Source organism: Equus asinus, chromosome 2, assembly GCF_041296235.1.
Source record: "Equus asinus isolate D_3611 breed Donkey chromosome 2, EquAss-T2T_v2, whole genome shotgun sequence".
In the NCBI taxonomy this organism is placed as follows: Eukaryota; Metazoa; Chordata; class Mammalia; order Perissodactyla; family Equidae; genus Equus; species Equus asinus.
The window spans coordinates 28,348,735-28,372,159 of NC_091791.1; the positions used below are offsets into that span (position 1 = coordinate 28,348,735).

A 23,425-nucleotide genomic window follows, 5' to 3' on the forward strand; every position below is an offset into this window, starting at 1 on the left:
GAGAATCCGGCATCAGGTTTAAACTACTTTTGTAAATGGCTTTCATTTTCGTTTTCCCTCTTCTGCCTGTGGAGCAGTCCTGAGTCCTGTTCTTTCATGCCATTGTTCTCCTTAAGGTGCTTTGAGATGCTATCCTTTTCCTGTTCGACCAGTTCAGATCAGTTGTACTATATACCGTTTTTATGCGAAAGACTTCAACATCTTAAGTTTTGTACAGTGAGAGAAAGGGTGACTTTCCTACCACAGTGAGCTCTGGTTAGTCTAAAAGCAAAAAAAAGGAAGACACATTTTTCCTGTCAGCCACGTGCAGTATTCATCCCCCAGCAGCTTGGGAAGGTCAGGCTGAAATCTTTCTTCAGCAGTAGCAGCCACAGACCAATAATAAAAATCCATTCTGGCGCATGAGGCAATCTGGAAAAGGATGATTAGCAAGCACGTGTCCTAACCCTCCTCCAACTTCTTTCAAAGTTAAATGAAGTGATGAAAGTGCTTCTCAAAAAGAGTCCACACGCCAGAGATGAGGCTATTTCTATGGAGAGGGAGAGTACACAGCCCTATTTGAGAATGGGGAAGGGATAGCAGCTCTCAAAGATTCATTTACTTAGTCAATAAATAATTACATGCCTGCTGTATACAAGGTATGGTGCTGGGTAGTGGAAATCAGTGGTGAATAATCTAAGTGTGATCCTTGCTCTCACAGAGTTTTTGTGCACTCATTACCTCTCTTAACAATCCTTTTCATGTGAGGAGTGGGGGAAGGGTGATACTATTCTGGGACCCTTTTCAAAACTGCATTCAAAATAGTTGTTGCTTCTCTTCCCTAACTGACTTTGAAGGGCACTAAATGACAGCATTAGGGTGCACTTGGTTTTATTATGAGCACTATCAGATTAGAAATATTTGTCTGCCTTGTTTATTTTATTTTATTTTATTTTTTTGAAGAAGATTAGCCCTGAGTTAACATCTGCTGCCAAGCTTCCTCTTTTTGCTGAGGAAGACTGGCCCTGAGCTAACATCCGTGTCCATCTTCCTCTACTTTATATGTGGGATGCCTACCACAACATGGCTTGCCAAGCAGTGCCATGTCCGCACCCAGGATCCGAACCGGCGAACCCCTGGCCACCAAAGTGGAATTTAACTGCTGTGCCACTGGGCCGGCCCCTGTCTGCCTTGTCGATCTCCAGTATGTGTTGGAGCACTTTTCTCCCTTCACTTATGAACATTAGTGCTAATATCACTTAAAGTTAAGTATAGTCACAGCTTCCCAAAGAGCTGGCTTTGGGATGCAGTAGGGCCTTGCAGTTGTTAGCAGCAAACTAAGTAGAAAGAAAAAATCAGGAACTTAATCCCCAAGTAGATTTGAAATACTCCTTAAAATGAAACCTAAAGACCATGGATAGGCGTTAACTGGAATTTATAGCACTTAGTCAGACAGAAGACAAGAGAGGGCTCTTTGCTAGATCTGCCTGCCCAGCCTACCATTTTCTTCTAGCAAAATATTTGTAAATTTTTGAGTTCTGACAGTGCCCAGACATAGTCCAGCCTCTGTTTGAGGCTTTTCAAGGTGATGCTTATAAATCCATTATTGCTTATTAAACAAAGCCCACCCTCTCACACTGGGGTTTCTTTTCAGATGTCCAGAAGATAGATGACAATTTTCTGTTATTTCTCACTGGCTTCATGGAGGGCAAAGCTTTTTAATCAGTTAACACCCTCAGCATGACTGAATGGTGGTACGTTTTCTAGTATAATAAACTACAGACATTTTTATATTGTATATGCAGGTGTCATATTTGTCTGAGGTTGATTGTGAAGCTTGTTTACTTTGAATCCTTTTTTTGTGTGTGGTAAAATATGCATAAAATTTACCGTTTTAGCCATTTTGAAGTTTGCAGTTCAGTGGCGTTCACAAGTACGTTAACATTATGCAACCCTCACCATTATCCATCTCCAGAACTTTTTCATCATTCCCTGTTGAAACCCTATATCTATCTATTAAACAGTAACTCCCCCCTCCTCTTCTCCCAGACCATAGTAACCACTGTTCTGCTTCATGTCTCTATGTATTTGACTATTCTAGGTACCTCATGTAGGTAGAATCATTCAATATTTGTCTTTTTCTGTCTGGTTTATTTTACTTAGCATAATGTCTTCAGGATTTATCCATGTTGTATCATGAATCAGAATTTCATTCCTTTTAAAGGCTGAATAATATTCCATTGTATGTACATACTACATTTTTTTATCCATTCATCCATCATGGACATTTGGGTTGTTTCTGCCATTTGGCTTTTGTGAAGAAAGCTGCAGTGTACACTGGTGTATAAATAACTGTTTGAGTCCCTGCTTTCAGTTCTTTGGTGTATATATCCAGAAGTGGAATTGCTGGATCAGGTGGTAATTCTATGTTTAATTTTTTGAGAAGGTACTGTACTGTTTTCCACAGTGGCTGCTCCATTTTACATTCCAGTTTCTTCATCTCCTTGTCAACACTTGTTTTTCTCTGCTTTTCTTTGTTTTTAAGATTTTACTTTTCATTTTTCTCCCCAAAGCCCCCCGGTGCATAGTTGTGTATTTTAGTTATTTTAGTTGTGGGTCCTTCTAGTTGTGGCATGTGGGACGCCACCTCTGCATGACCTGATGAGCGGTGCCATGTCCACGCCCTGGATCCGAACCGTTGAAACCCTGGGCTGCTGAAGCAGAGCACGTGAACTTAAGCACTTGGCCGCAGGGCCGGCTCCTCTCTGCGTTTTTTCGATAATAGCCATCATAATGGATGAAGTGGTATCTCATTGTGGTTTTGATTTGCATTTCCTAATGATAATTGATGTTGAGCATCTTTTCATGTGCTTATTGGCTATTTGGTCTACCTTTTTTGGAGAAAGGTCTATTGAAGCCCTTTGCCCATTTTTTAATTGGGTTGTTTAGTTTTTTGTCATTGAATTTTAGGAGTTCTTTTTATATTCTGTATATTAATTCCTTATCAGATATGTGATTTGCAAATATTTTCTCTTATTCTGTGGGTTGATAGTGTCCCTTGATGCACAAAAGTTTTTAATTTTGATGAAGACCCTACTTGTCTATTTATTCTTTTGTTGCCTGTATTTTTGATGTCATATCTAAGAAGTCATTGCCAAATTCAATGTTATGAAGTGTCGACACAGATAATCCATAATCAATCTATAAATCAAAATTGGTGTGAGTTTATTATGAGCCAGATCTGAGAACTAGAGCCCAAGGCCTTCCTTCGCCAAGGAAGGAAGGGCACCAAAGAAGTGGGATGTACAGAGTGGTTATATACCATCTTGGAACGAAGAGCATACATCACCTGTAACAGGAATATCTCTTTTACTACTGTCATGAGGTGCTTAGCTGGCACAGCAGGTTGGTGGTCAGCAGGTCAGTAGTCACAAGGTGAGCACAGCAGGTTGGTAATTAATCTTTAGTTTCCAGGAAGAGATGCTTATCCTTAAAGAAATGCTGATATGGGGGGAAGCCACATCCCTGTCTTTAAGCGCATCATTCTTGTCTTTGGGACACAGTAAATGTTTAAAGCAGATGTACAATGCATGCTCAACAGGCCACGTCAGTCCCTTTTGGAAAAACAAGGTCAGGTCGAATTAGTTTTAGAACAAATGGCTTCCTCATATACTCCCACATGTCCTATTGCTTTCATTTACTTATGAGAAGTTTTTCTTCTATGTTTTCTTCTAAGAGTTTTGTAGTTTTAGCACTTATGTTTAGGTCTATGATGCATTTTCAGTTAGTTTCTGTAGATGGAGTTTGATAAGGGCAATTTGACCTCTTGTTGTATTTCACATATCTTTATGAATAAAAATTATGGAGAAGATACAACTTGCTTTTCCAAGAACTGTGCAGCTACACCCAGTTTATCCCCCACTGCATTTGGCTTGTCTCTAGTACATCCTATAAAAATTATCCCTGGGGCCAGCCCCGTGGTGCAGCGGTTAAGTTTGCATGTTCCGCTTCTCAACGGCCCGAGGTTCGCTGGTTCAGACCCCAGATGCGGACATGGCACTGCTTGGCAAAAGCCATGCTGTGGTAGGTGTCCCAGCTATAAAGTAGAGGAAGATGGGCATGGTTGTTAGCACAGAGCCAGTCTTCCTCAGCAAAAAGAGGAGGATTGGCAGTAGTTAGCTCAGGGCTAATCTTCCTCAAAAAAAAAAAATTATCCCTTAGGCCCCTTGCCCACCCTCAGCTGAGATTTAGCTTTTTTCTCTCCCTAGTATGGCTTTTTGGTAAGCATCCATCCCTGGCTGGTAGACTGATTTGATATGCTGCCCTCCCACCACCAGTGGCCTGCACTCTGATTTTCATTCTCCCAGGAGGATAGCTGAGTTACACAACCTGTGTTTCATAGGTAAATCCAGGGATCCTTTTGTCTGTACTAGATAAATGTGGATGGAGGTATTGAAAAGAGACTCTTGACCCCGGGCTAATCTTGGGTTTGGGGGCTTTGAGGACATCCTGTCTTGATGATGCACTGCTACCTTCAGAGAATTATGTTGAAATAGAAGAGTTCTTCATGGGGTTCTCCTCCTTATCCTAGCCTACCCTAAACTCTTATATGCTGCTTTTCAAATTAGGAAACGGATTTTCTATTATTATTGACTACATCATATTAGAAATGGGTCTACACTTAAGAGGTCTGTCATGAAATTTCTTGGAATAATACTGGCTCACAGGTTCTTGACCTAAGGTTCAAGAATAGGCTTTAGAGAATTATTGCACAATCTGAAATTGTGTGTAAAATTATGTATATGTCCTTTTTTTCCCTGAGCAGAGTCCATCTTTCTTAAAATTCTTAACCAATCTTTGACACCCTCCCTCCCAGTTTTTTTTTTAAGAATCACTGGCTTAGCTGCCTTGAATAGTACCTCATACTTTTATTGCCCCCAAAACCATGAGACCTTTAAAAATGCCCATTGAGGATCTTGAGCTCCTTTTAGGCTATTCACTATTTGTTTTGGTTTACAAATGCTATGAAATATTGATTTATATCAGCTCTAAATTCCTTATAGGCAAGAGGGCTTCATAGCAGACCTTTACAGAAGATTCTCTAGAGCCCTGAATATCTAGAGTACATGGGGCACTTTAGGATTTAAGGCAAAACTTTCTCTGAGCACCTGATTCCCTAAGCTCTCAGTCACATTCATGACCAATTTTGTGCCTTTGAAATATCCCATCGGAAAGCAAGTAAATGACTGGCTCCCTCTGGCTTTCTTCTGCCTTTATCAGCTATCATTTTTTTAGCATTCAGTGCCTTCTCTGTGCTAGGCAGATACAGATTATACTAGGCATTTGAGGGATACAGAAGTATGATAAAGGGCCTTTCTTCTCAAAGGATGGAATAAGTGCAAGAGATGGCTTAAGGCAACTTATTATTGATGGCCAAACAGTACTAGTAATGGGATCTGTGAGTTCCTGTTAGAGAAAGATCTCTGCAGGTTGTAGTGGTCAGGAAAAGTCACATGGAGGAGAGAATAATTAAGTTGGACCTTGAAAGAGGAAGGATAGGGATTGGATAAACAGAGAGGTATAGATTGTAAAATGTACTCAAGGGCAAAACCTGAAAGGGACAGAAAGAATGGAGAAGAGTCTCAGAGTGTCTGTAGGTCATGTCCTTGAGTCACAGGATACCCAGAGGCTGGATGACTTGGAAATACACTTCAGTCATTTAAATTATCACAGCTTCCATAATCCCTAATGCACTGATTTTCCCCCTGTCATAATTGTACTGTCTTTGGTTCAACTCACAAGTGTTCATCAAAGGCCTAGTATGACCCAGCCTCAATGCTAGGCATGTGATGGGACCTGAGGGGCAAACCAATCCCTTTTTTTTGGTAAAAAGTACATAAAATATATATATATGCACATTGTTATGCAACTGATCTCTAGAACTTTTTCATCTTGCAAAACTGAAACTCCATCCATCCAAGGGAAGTTGAACAACTCCCCCCACTCCATCCCCGGAAACCACCATTCTACTTCTGTTTTTAAGAGTGGGCCAGACCTGTCTTGAAGCTGTGTTCCTTTCAACCAAGTGGCCCAGGAGCTTGCTAAAAATTTCTCTACGTACAAATTTAGGGATTTTCTGGGAAGATCAGAAAGGTGGTCTGCTGGCACCACCCGCCCCCCCCCCATTATGTCACAAGACCATAGGACAGTGTAACCAGATTTCTAAGTTTTCTATATTAGGAATTTTATGGAATTTTACCTCCATTATTTCTTTAAGCCTCCACTCTCACTAGGGCTTTGGACTTTGGATTCAGAAGAGGCCTATATAATGTTGTATATTACAAGAAATATCTTCAGAAATATTATGACAAAGCAAGGTATCATTCATTTATGGGAGTGGGTTAGAGTAAATTAGGGAAACAAACAAAAAATGCTTCACGTCTGAGTGAGTGAAAGTTATATTAGAAGCTAAGTATTTATTTCTGTTTATTAGTAATCTTCCTAAACTTTTTTGATTTTCTCCTAATCCTAAGATAAGAGCCACTACAAATGACTGCTGGGTGTTTAGAAATCCTAATGTAACCTAGCTTTATTTTCTCAGAGAGGAGTGAGATACTAATAAGAGGAGAGCCCTAGTCTGTGGGGCAAACATTGTTAGGGGCCCTGGGTGGCACCTATCACTTAAGAACATCTAGGTGGAAGCACAGAAAGATCTTGGGGAAATATCTGAAGAACTTCAAGGCTTATGAGGAAAATGGAGCCTAATACGCCAGCTTTGGAGTTGTTGGCCCTTGGTGTGCTAGTAAATGTTTAACAACTGGTAGATGGGGCGAGTGGTGGGAAGGGGGCTGATTTGTAGTGTTGGGTGTGAATGCTCCTACCATGGCTACCAATGTAATTGAAGCCAAGTGGATCTCACAGTGCTTGGAAATTTAACAGTCGGCTCTCACAGGACAAGTACGTATGAGCCAGCTCCAGCACACCACTGATTGTTGAGGAACACTTGGAGAGGGGAGCTGTAAAGCTTGAGGCAGAGCTTTCTGAGTGGGAGGCGAGTGTGGTTCACTTTCCCCGTGGGAGCACCTACATAAAGTTCTCCTCAGGGCAGCTTTGGATCTCCAACAGGGCAATTGAGGCCTCTGAGCAGCTCACTCTGAGAGCCCCTGTGATGTTTCCTCATCTTAGAACAGGGCCTTAACCACCATTTAAGACAGCCTTGGCGGAGACATATGCTGGAGAGCTGAGATTTAAGACTCCCACGATAGCCATAACTCAGTTTTCTGTACTCGGCAGCATGTTTTTCTACAACAGCCTGTAGTTTTGCACTGCCTCTCTGTAGCCCTGAGTGATTGTTGCTGTGGGAACTCTTATTGAGTGCAAGCATGTGACACAAGCTTTGGCTGTTTGACCCTGCCTTCTTTGTTGCCTTTGTTTAGATTCTGGCATTTTGGTTGACCTGTTCGACAGAAAAAAAGTTTGGTAAGAGTTGTTTGTTCACTGAATTCACTAAATCAGGAAAGAGGGAGAGGCAGAGGGATTTTCCTATAAGCTGCTTAACCTCGAAAATCAACTTTATGTTATATAGGGCATCTTGAGGAGGTCCACATAAGACAGTCAGCTGATATGTGCTGCTAGGATGGCCATTCTCTTACTTGGACCAGGAGGTAAGCTGTATTACCAGAGATAGGGGAGAGAGTATCTTGGATTTTATCTCCCCCAGATAGGGAAGAATGTATCTTGGATTTAAAAAGTTCATAAGTAGATAAAAGGAAAGGAACAACTAGTAGATTTTGAGCTAGGCACTTTTACTTAATTTACTTAATTCTTACATCAGCTATTTGGGGTAGGTGTAATTATCCTCAATTATAGATGAGGATGCTAAAGAAACTAAGTAATTTGTCCAGTGTCACATAGCTATTAGTGGTAAAGCCATAATGTGAGCTGAGGTTTGTCTGACTCTAAAGTTTGAGCTTTTTCCATTTCATCAGGCCGGGGCATGTGGAGAACCTGAGCTTTTCAGATATTCTGAAGGAAGAGGCAAGTCAGGGACAGAACAGTGGAGGGAGAAGCAGGGAGAGTGAAGATAACAGGCCTCATTCCTGGGGGATGGGGAAGGGTCCTGGTTTGGGAAGGGCCCATTCAGTTGAGGAAAGGAAGTAGTGAACAGGGCCCTGGAGAATTTGCCTGCCAGTTAGGCAGAAACGCCTAAGTAGAGGCTCCTGGTAGAGTATGGTAACTTTGTTAATGGGGGAAGAGCCTCTGTTCTGTCCAAGCATGTCAGCAGTATCACTATGAGAAATAAAGCTTTTATGAACACCAGAGGAACATGGCAACTTTTTGAAAAATGTTTTTATTTGTTTCTTTTAATAGATAATATGTTTGGGTCAAAATCTAAAAGGTAGCACACTGAATTTAAATTGTTTTTAAAGTAGTATGGTCATGTGCCACATAAGGATGTATCGATCAGTGATGGATCACTTATACAATGGTGATCTCATAAGATTAGTACCAAAAAGCCTAGGTGTGTAGCAGGCTATACCATCTATGTTTCTGTAAGTATTCTCTATGATGTTCTCATAATGACAAAATCACCTAACGACACCATTCTTAGAACATATCCCCATCGTTAAGCAACACGTGACTGTACCATTTTTGTTAAAAAACAAAACAAAATGAAGACTCTCAAAATTAATGTCCCACAGCCAAGCTAGATGAATGCAGAGGTCACTGGTGAAGAGCTCGGCTTATTATTCATCTCTGCCATTGTCAGTATTTTCTCCAATTAAGTATGAATTTTGAAGTGCCCATCATATAAACTTCTGGTCTTCCTTGGTCAGGCCTCATTGCCAGTGAAGCTTCATTGGCATTGCCTAGGAGGAACAGTGTTCGAGCTTGTAGGAATTCCAGTAGGTGTCAGCTTTTCAAGAGGTTACAGGAGGCAACAGCCCTTGCATTCTTGGTTTAACCCAAGAAGGATCCTTTTTCCCAGTTATTAGATGAGAAGGTACAGATAGGACTTCCCTCTTAGGTTTGCTTTTTAGCTACCTCCTTCCTTTGAAATAGATCTTTGGGAACTTTTGTTTTATTTCACTGCAACTTCTTCCCCAGGAAGTAGCTCAAAACTCTATGAGGTATGCTCAGAAGAGCATGTTTTGTCACTGTGGTAACATCGGAGTCAGAAGTGTTGCTATGCAAACTTTTATCTCTGTTATGAACTGTGTTAATTGGAAATGTTTTTGCCAAGTACCATAACAGCACTTTGACCTTTCACAGTGATACTGCTGAAAGGAAGTTGTGATCTTAAAAATGATCCACCCAGCTAGAATGGAAACTGTGGATAGCCTACAAATGGGATTTCTTTTAAAGAATTCTGCCTTTTCGGCAGGGATAGATAAATGAGGCCTGGCAGGGAGGCAGAGACTCCCCGTCGAATTGCCCATGAGTTAGGAGCAGAGGCGGTGTTTTCTGTCTCCCTCCCTGAGATGTGATATGTTTCCAAGGAAAGAAACCTCAGGTGGGGAGGACAGAGACATCTGCCTGTTGGTTTGAGTTGGGTAGAGTGTCCCACCTGCAGTAAGCCATAGGGAAGGAGAAGGCCTGGTGCGATATTTGTGTGTCATGTTTCCCCCACTCCCATTACCTTAGCTGCCTATTAGTGTGATTGCGTGCCTTGCTTGTACCAGGTAAGGACCTGGGCATGTTGGGTCTGTAATTACTGCCAAGAAAAGCTTCACAAGGAGTGTCTAGGGCTTTAACCAAATAAAGTCAGGGAGGTGGGGCAACTGCCCAGGGAAATTAAAGAAAGTCACTGTCACCACTCCTTTCGCCAACTGATGGCCTCTCATTAATCACCCACTGTGAGGTTCATTATCTGGTCCACCTTCCTGAAGGGCAGAGCCTGTCTGTCAGATCAATAAATCTCAGAACAGTGGAGAGCCCTTTGGTAGTAGGCTTGAAAGACATGGATGGACTGGGAGAACTGGCCAACTAAATTGGTTCTGAAATTGAGTTTGGTCCTGAAGTATACTTCTGCATATTATATGCAGGGTGGCTGTATAGAGGAAACAGTTACCTTTTAAAAGTCATCATCCTTTTTTAGCCTAAGAGATTTGTGTCCACCTTTTGGATCCTTGTTTCCTGAAACGATTATATTGGATGATTGTGCCCTGGAGAGATGCTCAGTTTATCTTGGATAGAAGGTCACTGTAATCACCTAGTGGAGGGAGGGATGCTCACTCAATAGGGTCTGATTTTGTTATCAGATTGCTGTTTGTTCTAGTTCCTGTGTCATTGGCTTGTTTACTTTTTTCCAGCCGCTTTGAACGAAAGTATCCTGAATAAGAACCAATTCTTGCCTCCCAAGGAAGCTCTCTGAACCTGATTTGGTGTAAGAATTCTCTGCTTCTGAGTGTCCTTGGTTAGTGCAATAAGGCAAGGAATGGGTGTCCTTGCTTCAAGTTCCCCAGGTTATTTCTTTTCTGTGTAAAAGTACAGAAGTATGTGCTGTGTGCGAAGCCAGGGGCTGTAAAAATGCAAAAATCATACCTGCCCTTGAAGACTTCAGAATATAAGAATCAGGACTACTACTTTCTTGCTTACACCTTTGCCCGTGTGCTCTCTTGTAGACCTCCCCAAGCTGATGTATTTGGTTTGCTTGCAGCCCCACTTGACCCTTTATAAACTTAAGAGGGACAGATACCCTGTTCTCCTTATACTGTAGTGAAATATTGCCTCATTATAAATCCATAAATGGTTGGCTGATGACCCTTATTTGGAGTGAGTTTCCACAAGGAGAGCCATGATTATCTCATATCTTTCATCCCTGCCTTAGTTTCAAAGAGGCAAAAAGAAGAACCTTCATTAGATGCCCTTGGTAAAGGCAGGACCCTGTGAGTTCCTGAGCTTGGCAAATGTTTGAGTTGGTCAGAATGTCCAGGAAAGTACACCCACTTTGAAAAAACCTCATGTGGCTGGTGCCTGGCAAAAAATTATTCCAAACACTGTTGATTGCTACCTGGCGTCCATTTAATTTGTCAGGGAGGATTGCCAGGGGTGAAGGAATGGAGAGGAGGAGGACAATGAGGGGAATCCTTGGCATTGTTGAAATACTAAGAATTCCTAGGTTAGAGTTACTGATATATCAGCCTGAATCGTTCTTGCCCCAGCCAAAAATGGAATAGTTAGACCAAAAAAGATATAAGCTTACTGCCATAGCCACGCATCTTTTTTTGACTAGTTATGATTTATTGGACTTATTTTTTATTTAACTTTATTGAGGTGTAATTAGCATACAATAAGATATATTTATGTAACCTCCACCACCACTACTACCACGGCAAGGTAAAGAACATTTCCATCACCCAAAAAAGTTCTCTTTTGCAGCCAGTCTTATCCTTGAGTCTGGGCCCTGGGCAACCACTCATGTGATTTCTGTCACTATAGGTTAGATTTGTCTTTTATAGAATTTCACATAAATTCGTACAATATGTGCTCTTGTGTCTGAGATTCATCCACATTGTGACACTCCTAGGTATTTACCCAAGAGAAATGAAAATATGTGTCCACCCAGAGACTTGTGCACAATGTTCATAGTGGTGTTATTCATGATACCCCAAAACTAGAAACAACCTAAATGTTTATCAGCAACTGAATGGATGAACAAAATGTGATATGGCCATACAATGAAGTATTATTCAGCCATAAAAAGGAATGAATTACTGATAATGCTACAGCATGAAGACTCATGAAAACATGTGCGAAGTGAAAGAAGGCAGTCACAAAAGACCACGTATTACATGATTCCGTTTATTTGAAATGTCCAGAATAGGCAAATCTATAGAGGCAGAAAATAGATTAGTGGTTACTTAGGGCTGAGGTTGGGGAGCAGGGTGGAGAGTGACTGCTAATGGGTTTGAGGTTTTTGGAGTTGAGGAAAATTTTCTAAACTTAGATCATGGTGATAATTGCACAACTATGTGAATATACTAAAACCATTGAATTGTACACTTTAAATGTATGAATTTTATGGTATGTAAATTATGTCAATAAAGATGTTTAAAAAAAAAAGAAACTACCAAACTTTTTTCAAAAGTGTTTGTACCATTTTTCATCCCAATGGACAGTGACTAAGAGTTTCAACTATTCTACATCTTTTTCACACTCGGACTTCTGAGTCTTTTTAATTTTAGGCATTCTAGTGGGTATGCAGTGCTTTTGTTACACTGCATACATTACAATTTTTAAAATTATTATTAATTTTATTTTGCATGATGACAAATTGAGCAGCTTTTCATTTGCTTATTGGCCGTTATGTATCTTTTCTTCCATATCATTTGCCTATTTTTAAAATTTAGTTGTTTGTCTTTTTGTGTGTGTTATTTATGAGTTTTTATATATTTTAGATGCAAGTTCTTTGTCATATATATGTATTGCAAATATTTTCTCCTAGTAAGTGGCTTGCCTTTGCATCTTCTTAATGGTGTTTTTCAAAGTCCAGACATTTTAATGAAGACCAATTTTAATTAAATATTCATGAAGATGAATTTATTAATCTTTTTAATGATCTGTGCCTTTTTGTTTTGCTTAGTAAATCTTTGCCTACTGCTACTTGTGAAATTTTTCGCCTGTTTTCTTCTATACGTTTTATAGTTCTGACTTTTACATTTAGTTCTATGATTTTTTTTTTTTTAAAGATTTTCTTTCTTTTCCTTTTTCTCCCCAAAGCTCCCCAGTACATAGTTATATATTCTTCATTGTGGGTCCTTCCAGTTGTGGCATGTGGGACGCTGCCTCAGCCTGGTTTGATGAGCAGTGCCATGTCCGCGCCCAGGATTCGAACCAACGAAACACTGGGCCGCCTTCAGCGGAGCATGCGAACTTAACCACTCGGCCACGGGGCCAGCCCCAATGATCTGTTTTAAGTAAATTTTTTTTGTATGGTAAGAGTAAATGCTCATTCCGCAACCCTCCCCCTCAAATATTTATTTGTTCCAATGTCATTGTTGAAAAGACTATTTTTCCCCCAGTGAGGTACCTTGGCACATTTGTAAAAAATCAATTGACCATATATATGTGGGTCTATTTCTGAAGTATCCGTTCTTTTTTTTTTGAGGAAGATAAGCCCTGAGCTAACATCTACTGCCAATCCTCCTCTTTTTGCTAAGGAGGACTGGCCCTGAGCTAACATCCGTGCCTATCTTCCTCTACTTTATATGTGGGATGCCTGCCACAGCATGGCTTGCCAAGCGATGCCATGTCCGTACCCAGGATCCAAACCGGCGAACCCCGGGCCACCAAAGCAGAATGTGCGAACTTAACTGCTGCACCACCACGCCGGCCCCATGAAGTATCAGTTCTTTTCCATTGGTCTATATGACTAAATGTATGCCCCACAATGTCTTGATTATTGTAAGTCTGTAGTAAATCTTGAAATCAAATAATATAAATCCTCTAATTTTGTTCTTTTTAAAAATTGTTTTGCAGATTCTAGGTCTCTTGCATTTCCATATAAAATGTAAAATTTGCTTGTCCGTTTATACAAAAGAAGCCTGCTAAAATTTTGATTGGAATTGCATTAACACTGTAGATCAACTTGGGGGAGAATTGACACTTTAACAATATTGTTTTCAAATCCATGAACATAGTATATCTCTCCATTTATTTAGATCTTGTAAATTTTCTCATCAGTGTTTTGTAGTTTTTTAGCATATTGTTTTACACTATTTTGTTCGGTCTATCCCTGAATATTTCATTTTTTTATGTTACATAATGGTAGTCCTAATTTTGATTTCCAGTTGTTTTTTGCTATTGTACAGAAACATAATTTTTTTTTTGAGGAAGTTGAGTCCTGAGCTAACATCTGCTGCCAATCGTCCTCTTTTTGCTGAGGAAGGCTGGTCCTGAGCTAACATCCGTGCCCATCTTCCTCTACTTTATATGTGGGATGCTTACCACAGCATGGCTTGCCAAGCGGTGCCATGTCTACACCCGGGATCCAAACCAGTGAACCCCAGGCCGCTGAAGGGGAACTGCGCACTTAACTGCTGAGCCACCAGGCCGGCCCCAGTGACTGATTTTTTAGTGTTAATCCATCCTTACATTCCTGGGATAAACCTGTCTTGATCATGATACAGTGTTTATTTTATATATTACAGAATTTGAGTTGCTAATATTTTCTTGATTACTTTTGTGTCAGCGTTTATGAGGGATATTAGTTCATAGTTTTCTTGTGATGTCTTTGTCTGGTTTTGCTATTAGGGTAATGCTGCTCTATAAAATCAGTTGGAGAGTTTATCTTCATTTTTAAAAGTGTTTATGTAGGATTAGTATTAGTTCTTGCTTAATGATTAATAGAATTCATCAGTGAAGGCATCTGGGCCTAGAGTTTTCTCTCGGAAGAATTTTTACCCAACATTTTATTATGAAAAATTTAAAACATACAGTAAAGTTGAAAAAATTGTATGGGGAATACCAATATAACCACCACCTAGATTCTGTCATTTACATTTTTCTATACTTTATCACATATCTGATCCATGGGATGAATCTCCATCAACCCATCTGACTTTTTTACACATTTCAAAGTAAATTGCATATATTGTTATACTTCTCTGGGGAGCATTTTAATTATTAATTCAATTTCTTTAATAGATTTAGGGATAGACAGGTTTCCTACTTGTTCTTGGGCCAGTTTTAGTAATTGCTGTCTTCAAGGAAATTACTCATTCATATAGGTTGTTGAGTTTATTGGCATAAATTGTTCGTAATACTCTCTTTTTTCCTTTAAATGCCTATAGGATTTATCATTCATGATATGGATAATGTGTGTTTTCCCTTTTATTCTTGATCAGTCTGGCTAGAGGTTTATCAATTTTATTAATTTTTTCAAAGAATCAGCTTTTAGTTACATTAATTTTTTGTTTTCTATTTCATTAATTTATATGATTATGTTATTTCCTTCTTTTCTTTTTCTCGCTGCTTTTTTTCTCCCCAAACCCCCCCAGTATATAGTTGTATATTTTAGTTGTGGGTCCTTCTAGTTGTGGCATGTGGGATGCCGCCTCAATGTGGCCTGATGAGTGGTGCCATGTCTGAGCCCAGGATCCGACCTGGCAAAACTCTGGGCCGCCGAAACGGAGCACACGAACTTAACCACTTGGCCATGGGGCCGGCCCCTGTTATTTTCTTATGTTACTTTGGTTTAGTTTGCTCTTTTTCTCTAATTTTTTAAGGTGGAAACTTAGATCATTGATTTTAGTTCTTGTTTTCTAATATATCAATTTAGTGCCATGTATTTCCCCTGTGTTAGCAACATCCCACAAATCTTGCTATGCTGTTTTCGTTTTCATTCAGTTCAAAATATTTTCTCATTTCTTTTATGATATTTAGAAATATGTTTTTCATTTCCATTATTTGGAGATTTTTCAGATAAATTTCTGTTATTAATTTCTTCTTTTTTTCTTTTTTTGTGAGGAAGATTGGCCCTGAGCTAACATCTGTGTCAGTCTTCCTCTGTTTTGTATGTGGGATGCCACCACAGCATGGCTTGATGAGCAGTGTGTAGGTCTGTGCACAGGATCTGAACCCATGGATCCCAGGCTGCTGAATTGGAGTATGCAAACTTAACCATTATGCCACTGGGCCAGCCCCTATTATTAATTTCTTAATTCCCTGATAGGCAGAAAATATACTCCTTGTGATTTCAGTCCTTTTAAATTTACTAAGATTTGTTTTTTGGTCCAGCATATGATCTGTCCTGTTGAATGTTCTATGTGCATTTTAAAAGAATATGTATTCTGCTGTTGTTGAGTAGAATTTTCTATAAATGCCTTTAGGTCGAGTTGATTGGTAATGTTTAAATCTTCCGTCTTTACTGATTTTCTGTCTGTGTTTTCTGTCAGTTATTGAGAGGACCATTGAAACCTACAACTGTAATAATAGACTTTTCTATTTCAGTTCTGTCAGTTTTGCTTCACTCAAAATTTTGAAGCTTTCTTATTAGATGCATATACATATAGAATTGTCTTCTCAATGAACCGACCCCTTTATCATTATGAAATTTCACTCTTCATTTTTTAAATTTTTTTAAAAAGATTTAACTTTTTTCCTTTTTTCTCCCAAAGCCCTCCGGTACATAGTTGTGTATGTTTTAGTTGTGGGTCCTTCTAGTTGTGGCATGTGGGACGCCACCTCAGCGTGGCCTGATGAGCAGTGCCATGTCCGCACCCAGGATCCGAACTGGTGAAACCCTGGGCCGCAGAAGCAGAACTCAACCACTCGGCCACAGGGCCGGCCCCTCACTCTTTATTCTTGATGACATTCCTTGTTTTGAAATCTCCTTTGTCAGATATTAATATAGCCATTCTACTTTCTTTTCATTAGTGTTTATATAGCATATCTTTTTCGATCTTTTTATCTTCAGCCTATCTGTGTCTTTGTATTTTAGGTGGATCCCTTTTAGTTGGGTCTTTTTTTTTTTTTAAAGATTTTATTTTTTTTCCTTTTTTCTCCCCAAAGCCCCCAGTACATAGTTGTATATTCTTCGTTGTGGGTCCTTCTAGTTGTGGCATGTGGGACGCCGCCTCACCGTGGTTTGATGAGCAGTGCCATGTCTGGGCCCAGGACCTGAACCAACGAAACACTGGGCCGCCTGCAGCGGAGCGCGCAAACATAACCACTCGGCCACGGGGCCAGCCCCTAGTTGGGTCTTGATTTTATATCCAGTCTGACAAGCTCTGCCTTTTAATTGGAGTGTTACATTTAATTTATGTATCAATATGGCTGAGTTAAAATCTGCCATCTTGCTCTTTTCTTTTTCTGTCGTCTGTTTTTTATTTTTTTTTTTCTTTTTCTGCCTGCTTTTGGATTAACTTAGTATTTTTTAGTATTCTATTTTATGTCCACTATTGACTTTTTTAGCTATACCTCTTCATTTTATTTTTTTACTGATTGTTCTAGAGTTTACACGATATACATCTTTAACTTATCACAGTGTACCTTCAAAATAATGTCATATGACTTCACGTAACATGTAATAACATAGTAATAGTGTATTTCCATTTGCCCCCTCTGGTCCTTTGTACCAGTGTTGTCAAACATTTTTCTTCTGGGTTTGTTATAAATTTCACAATACATTATTGTTATTTTTTCCTTTAAAGAGTCAATTATCTTTTTGCTCATTTTAAAATTTATGTAAAAGTATTTTATATTTACCCATGTATTTACCATTTCCAGTGTTCTTTATTCCTATTTAGAGATCCAGATAATGTGATTTTCCTTCTGCCACAAGAAATTATTTTCACATCTCTTGTATTATAGGACTGTTGACAATACATTCTCCAGATTGTTTGAAAAGGTCTTTATTTCACCCTCATTTCTGAAGAATGTTTTGCTGGATGTGGGCTTCGAGTTTAACAGTATATTTTTCTTTTGGCACAGAGATAATTCCATTGTTTTCTGGCTTGCATAATTTCTGACAAGAAGTGTGAATTCTTATCTTTGTTCCTCTGTATGTAATGTTGTTTTTTCCTCTGGCTTCTTTTAATATTCTCTCTTTAACACTGATTTTTAGTAGTGTATTGTGATGTATGTTGTATCTTCCATTTTGCTACTTATTATGTTCATGGTTGTCATTAAATACTTGAACATATTTATAATAAATGTCCTTGTTGCTAATCTCATCATCTATTTCTGGGTCTATTTCTATAGAAATAGATGTTTCTCTTGGTTATAAGTCACATTTTTCTTCTTCTTGACATGTCTGGTAATTTTTTATTGGATACTGGACATTGTGAATGTTATGTAGTTGAGTGCTGGATTTTGTTGTCTGTTTTAAATAGTATTGGACTTTATTTAGGAAGGCAGGTAATTATTTGTGGAGCTGCATGATCCTTTTGAAACTTTGTGTGTGTGTGTGGTGATCTTTATGGAGATATAATTGGCATACAGCACTGTATAAGGTTAAGGCGTACAACATAATGACCTGACTTACATATATTGTGAAATGATTACCACAATAAGTTTAGTCAACATCCATCATCGTATATAGGTACCAAAAAAAAAGAAAAAGGAAAAAAATGTCTTTTTCCTTGTGATAAGAACTCTTAGGATTTATTCTCTTAACAACTTTCAAATATACCGTACAGCAGTGTTAACTGTAGTCATCATGTTGTACCTCACATCCCCAGTACTTACTCATCTTATTACTGGAAGTTTATACCTCTTGATCACCGTCATCCATGACACTTCTTTTAAGTGTTTATTTGGGTAGGTGTAAAGTAGCTTTTACTCTAGGGCTAGTTTAGTTCTCCTGTTAAGGTGGGACTGTTCTAGCATCTCTTTTGAATGCCCTAGGTATTCGACAGGTGCTTTTCATTCTGGCTGATCAAAATTTGAACCCTTCCCAGTCCTGCGTGAGCTCTGAGAATTGTTCAGCTTACAGATCCTCAGTCGTTTTTTTGTCCAGCCTGGTTGAGTTTTATCCTACACATGTAATCCTTATTAGCATATTCAATGGAAATATTATGCAAATTTATGAAGGTCTTTTCTTTGCCTAACTCCCTCCTCACTGGTAATCTGCCTCACAAGTTTCAGCCACCTCTGCCTCCCCAAACTCCAGTGTGTCTCCTTAGCCCAGCAGGACCTTCATGCTCACCTTTTCTTTCTCTCAGGATTCCTGTCTTCCACTGCTTGTTATCCAGTATCTGAAAAGAGTCCTTTCTTTCTTTTTTTTTTTTTTAAAGATTTTATTGTTTTCCTTTTTTCTCCCAAAGCCCTCTGGTACGTAGTTGTGTATATTTTAGTTCTGGGTCCTTCTAGTTGTGGCATGTGGGACGCTGCCTCAGCATGGCCTGATGAACAGTGCCATGTCCGCGCCCAGGATCCAAACTGGCAAAACCCTGGGCCACCAAAGCAGAGCATGTGAACTTAACCACTTGGCAATAGGGCTGGCCCCAAGAGTTCTTTCTTTCCTAGTTCTCAGTTACCCTATCATGACTGGAAGTGGAAGTCCTGAACTTCTTTAGAATATTACAGTATACCCAGAGTTACCTAGTTGAATTTTTTTTAATTTCACACACTTTTCAGAGAACCTTTCCATGCATTCACTATTCATATATGTTGTCCCATTTTACTTCATTCTCTTTCTTCCTTCCTGTTTTTTAGAGCACTAGAGGGGAGAATTTTAAATGGATATTGGCAACAGTATATATAGTGAGCATTTTAATATTGTTTTTAAGATAATTCACTAAAAGGTCTCTCTTCCCTTTCCCCTTTTTTCCCTCCTATTCTTGCACCCAGGTCCTAGCCTTACATTTATTATTTACAAAAGCTTGACCCTCAAATCTCAAAACAACAAGGACAATTGAAACATGAAGCTCTGAGCAGCTGATACTTTGTCCTTTTAACTGCTTGGTCACTAGGCCTCTTTTTAGGCCATGTCCATCTGGACGCGGACCAAGCTTTGTCCTGTATAGAAGAAGGTTAAACAGACAGCATTTGAAGGAAACTAACAGTCTTCTCAGGGTACTAGTTACCTTGGAGCTCATGAATCTAATTGTTTCTTCTCCTTGTCTCCTGAGATGCAAATCTATTGGTTACTTGTTGGTAGGCAAATGTGTGCTAAAAATAGCTCAGCAAGTCTTTGAACCTGGCTATTCAAAGATTACTGTGTTATATTTGCTTAGATTGTTGTGGACAGTTATCTAATAAGTACACTGCACAGTTGAGCTGAATTTGTGCAGTTGAAATTGGTTGCTAAATTGAACACACCTCAGAAGGGCATTTCAGAATGGATCAAACCTGATTTCTGAGAAATTGAAACTATAGATTGTGTGTTTGGGGAGTAAAGTGACATTTGTTCCCACCCTTTCAACCTTTTGCTGATCTTTTGTGCAGGACTTGTTTTTTCAGCATCAGGGCTGAGCCTGAACAATTTGCCCTTCGGTGATATCCCCTGATGGAGTGAGCCTAAGCTGTCAGTGCCAGAGTCACAGACCTGTCAGAGCTAATGGCCCTCTCTGCAGCTGCTGTCTCAGGGGCCCTGCTATGCTGGCGGAGAACTTTGCACTCAGAATTAGCTGACACAGTAACGCAAAGTGGAGGAGGTGGTAGACAACGTGGAAGAGACTTTAGATTTCTTGATTTTCCCCATCTTAAAAGGTGTGACACCATTTCAACCAGGCAGCCCATTCACTTGTCAGTTTTGCAGCCGATGCCAAACCACACTTAGCACTACGGGCTCAACCCTGTATGTGGTCTGGGTGTGCCCTTCCATGGTGGTTTATCTGGAGTCTCCATTTTGCTTATTAGCTCCTTAAAGGCAGGATCGGCTCTGAGGGCTTTAGAAGCCTATCAGAGTGCTGAGAACAGTGCTCAGTGTGCTGTAATGGGCTAACTCTAATCTTACCGTGTGACTCTCAGGAGAAATTCCTTTCCTTTTTTGGCCTGAGTGTTACTAAATTAGTCCACAAGCATGTTGAATGTTTACTGTTTCTTAGGATTCTTTTAGGCATTGTGGAAAATCTATAATATGACACTGAGTTGCTTCCTTCAGGGTGCTGAAAATCTAGCTGTGACACAATTTCAGTGAGGAAATCAGTAGTGATAACATGTCTCTTTCTCCAGGAGAGGGCCTGCCACTCTGCCTGTTAATGCGCAAACCCTAAAGCAGTGTGTTCTTTCCTCCACAGGAAATCCCTCGTTGGGAAGCCTGCAGAAGACAGATCTCTTCCAGAAAGTGGGGGAGGGGAGAGTTTGCTCATTTATGGCAGGGGTTGGAATTTCAGGTCCTAAAAAGCAATTATTCATGGAGTCATATTAAAATGAAAGAGAACAATAATAATAATAGCGATGGTTGTTAAGCACTTTCTGTGTGTTAAGCAGTATGCTTGGTACTCTGTATACATTGCCTTATTTAATCCTCACAACCTGCACTATATGATAAACATTACTATTATTCCCATTTTACAGATAAGGAAACTGAGGCTCACCCAGCTCCACCCTGCTAGTAAATGGTGGATCTAGGATATGGGTCCAGGTGGGTTGACTCTAGAGCCATACTCTGAATTACGTTATCTTGAAAATTATTAGCTATTGGTTGAAACTTTTTCAGAGCCCAGGCACAACAGACCCCATAGTGACCCATCAGGTCTTTACTTAGAGAACATCTTTGTAGTGCTTCTTGTTTAGTTTCAACTAGTGCTGAATTTGGAAGAATAAATATGAATTATGGAGGAAGAAGAATTGATTTTTTGCTTCTCTGTTACCAGAATTCCCCTTCCAAGCTGTCCAACATCAGACAACCACTTAAGTGTTGAGAATGCCAGTGGCAGGCTGTCCTTAGACTGGTGAAGTTGCAGGGTTGAGGACAGACCTTTATTGCTTCTGGGAGAAAAGAGGGTTGTTCCTCTTTGGAAGACACATAACTGGTTCTGGGGAGGTCTGATTTTGGGAAAGTAGAAGAAAGATAGGAGGCTAGATAAGGTCCTTTCAGAGAAAATGAAAGATCAGATCTCTCATTTCTCTTCAGTCTCTTGCCAAAACTTACAGAGCATTTCAGCCCTATAACAATCCAGAGAAGGGAGTTAGGCAATGCTCTGAGTAGGTCATTCTCCTTTTTATAGGGAAGGGTGTTTTCCTTTGAGTTTGAGGAAGGTTGCTGGGTATTAGAAGGAAAAAGGTTTCAGCCTTCCTGGCTGAGAAATGGCCTATTTGACTTCTGTTCCTCCATGGACGATGGGAGAGAGACTTCAGTCTGCGTTTACCATAAAAACTATCTGCAGCTATTTGGACCTTCTCTCCTCTCTAGCAGTCCATTTGCCACTGACCATTATTGAAAGCCTACTCTGTGCTCAGCACTCTTTTAGAGATGGGACATTATGCTAAAGCAGTGAACAGTTTAGAGGGGTGGCATGGGGAGGAAGCCTGATTATTCAGACTTCCTTGGGTCTGTGGGCACCAGGACAGGTTTGTCTCAAATCAGAACCACTGTGAGCGATGAACTTCATTTCCCAACAACTTGCCATGGACAAAACTCTTTCATTATTCCTCATCATCATCTTGCAGAATAAGCAGTACCTGATCAGTTCCCCCTAACTGATGAGAGAAGCAAAGGCAGTGTTCAGACTTATGCCTGGTGATGCTCTGGTTTGTGGTTTCTGAGCTCCCTCAGGCTGCTCTTTCCTACTGTGTGGAAGAAATAGGGACAAAAAATATTCTCTAACTAGTGGATAAACATCTGAAATAGAGTAAATGGCCAGAGTCCAGTGGGGGAGATAGATGGAGATTATCATGAAAATCCTCTAAAAAGCCTTCATCTTCTTTCCTCCTTTTAATCACTATATCTGTTTCAAATCATCCAGAGATTAATTTTTCTATGATTAGTGGTTCGGCAGAGTTAAAGCAGAATGGCATGGAAGTGAGAACAGAGTGATTGCCATCTCTTTTGGAGAGTGGAAAATTGGCCTTGAGGTATGAGCATTCATTGTACAATTATGCGTCCCTTAATAATGGGGATACTTTCTGAAAAGTGCATCGTTAGGTGATTTCGTCCTCTTGTGAACATCATAGAGTATACTTATGGAAACATAGATGGTATAGCCTACTACACACCTAGGCTGTATCAGGTACTAATGTTATGAGACCACTGTCATATATGTGGTCCATCATTGACTGAAATGTGGTTATGTGCATAACTGTAGAAGGGATTCATTGAATCCTTTTAACACCCCACCCCAAGCCTGGAGACCATCTGGTGGCTGTGGCCAAAGAGGCCCAGTTGAAGATTAAAGACCTTCGAATTTCAAGCTTCTAAATAAGTATTAAGCAATTAAATAGCAACCAAAACCAGATTTTGCTGATGAGCTTGCAGTGGTCTGTAAAGTTTACACCAACTACAGGAGGGCTGAGCAGGGTTCTTCAGCTGCTACTGCTGGAAATTGACAAGCCCTGGAGGACCTGGTAGTCATTACAGCTCAAAAATCAAACCAGGGGCTGACCCAGTGGCATAGTGGTTAAGTTCATGTGCTCCACTTCGGTGGCCTGGGATTCGCTGGTTTGGATCCTGGGTGCAGACTTACACACTGCTCATCAAGCCATGCTGTGGTGGCATCTCACATAGAAGAACTGGAAGGACTTACAACTAGGATATACAACTATGTACTGGGGCTTTGGGGAGGCAAAAAAGAATAAAAGGGGAAGATTGGCAACAGATGTTAGCTCAGGACCAATCTTCCTCACCAAAAAAAAAAAATCAAACCATGCCTTCACTGAGTTACCTTCCCAGTTTTCCACAAATCATGCTTCCCACTTCCTAGGAGTGAGTTTGAATTCCTTGAATGTTTGTTCTCTGAAAGATCAAGTTTAGCCTAGAAACTCAGTAACCAGGTTAGACTAGTCTGCCAATACAGAAAGAGCACTGGATTGGGAGTCAGAAAACTCTGTGGTCTAA

At 40.0% G+C, this 23,425-nt stretch overlaps 1 protein-coding gene across 19 annotated transcripts in view; it reads left to right on the forward strand.

The window, feature by feature from the left end:
• The window catches only part of ARMH3 (armadillo like helical domain containing 3), a 169,481-nt gene that overhangs the window by 137,570 nt on the left and 8,486 nt on the right, over window positions 1-23,425 (forward strand). For 3 of the 19 annotated variants that reach the window (XM_070484682.1, XM_070484678.1, XM_070484689.1), the window contains 3 exons: window positions 7,416-7,458; window positions 7,565-7,643; window positions 10,293-12,035. The exons of 6 other annotated variants lie outside the window; for them this stretch is intronic. In XM_070484682.1, coding sequence (XP_070340783.1) covers window positions 7,416-7,458; window positions 7,565-7,614 — 93 coding nt within the window. In that variant the 3' untranslated portion in view covers window positions 7,615-7,643; window positions 10,293-12,035. Of the gene's footprint in view, window positions 1-7,415; window positions 7,459-7,564; window positions 7,644-10,292; window positions 12,036-20,666; window positions 21,014-23,425 lie in introns of those variants that run through there. 10 more of the 19 variants (XM_070484670.1, XM_070484663.1, XM_044752165.2 and 7 more) reach the window with 6 other exon arrangements.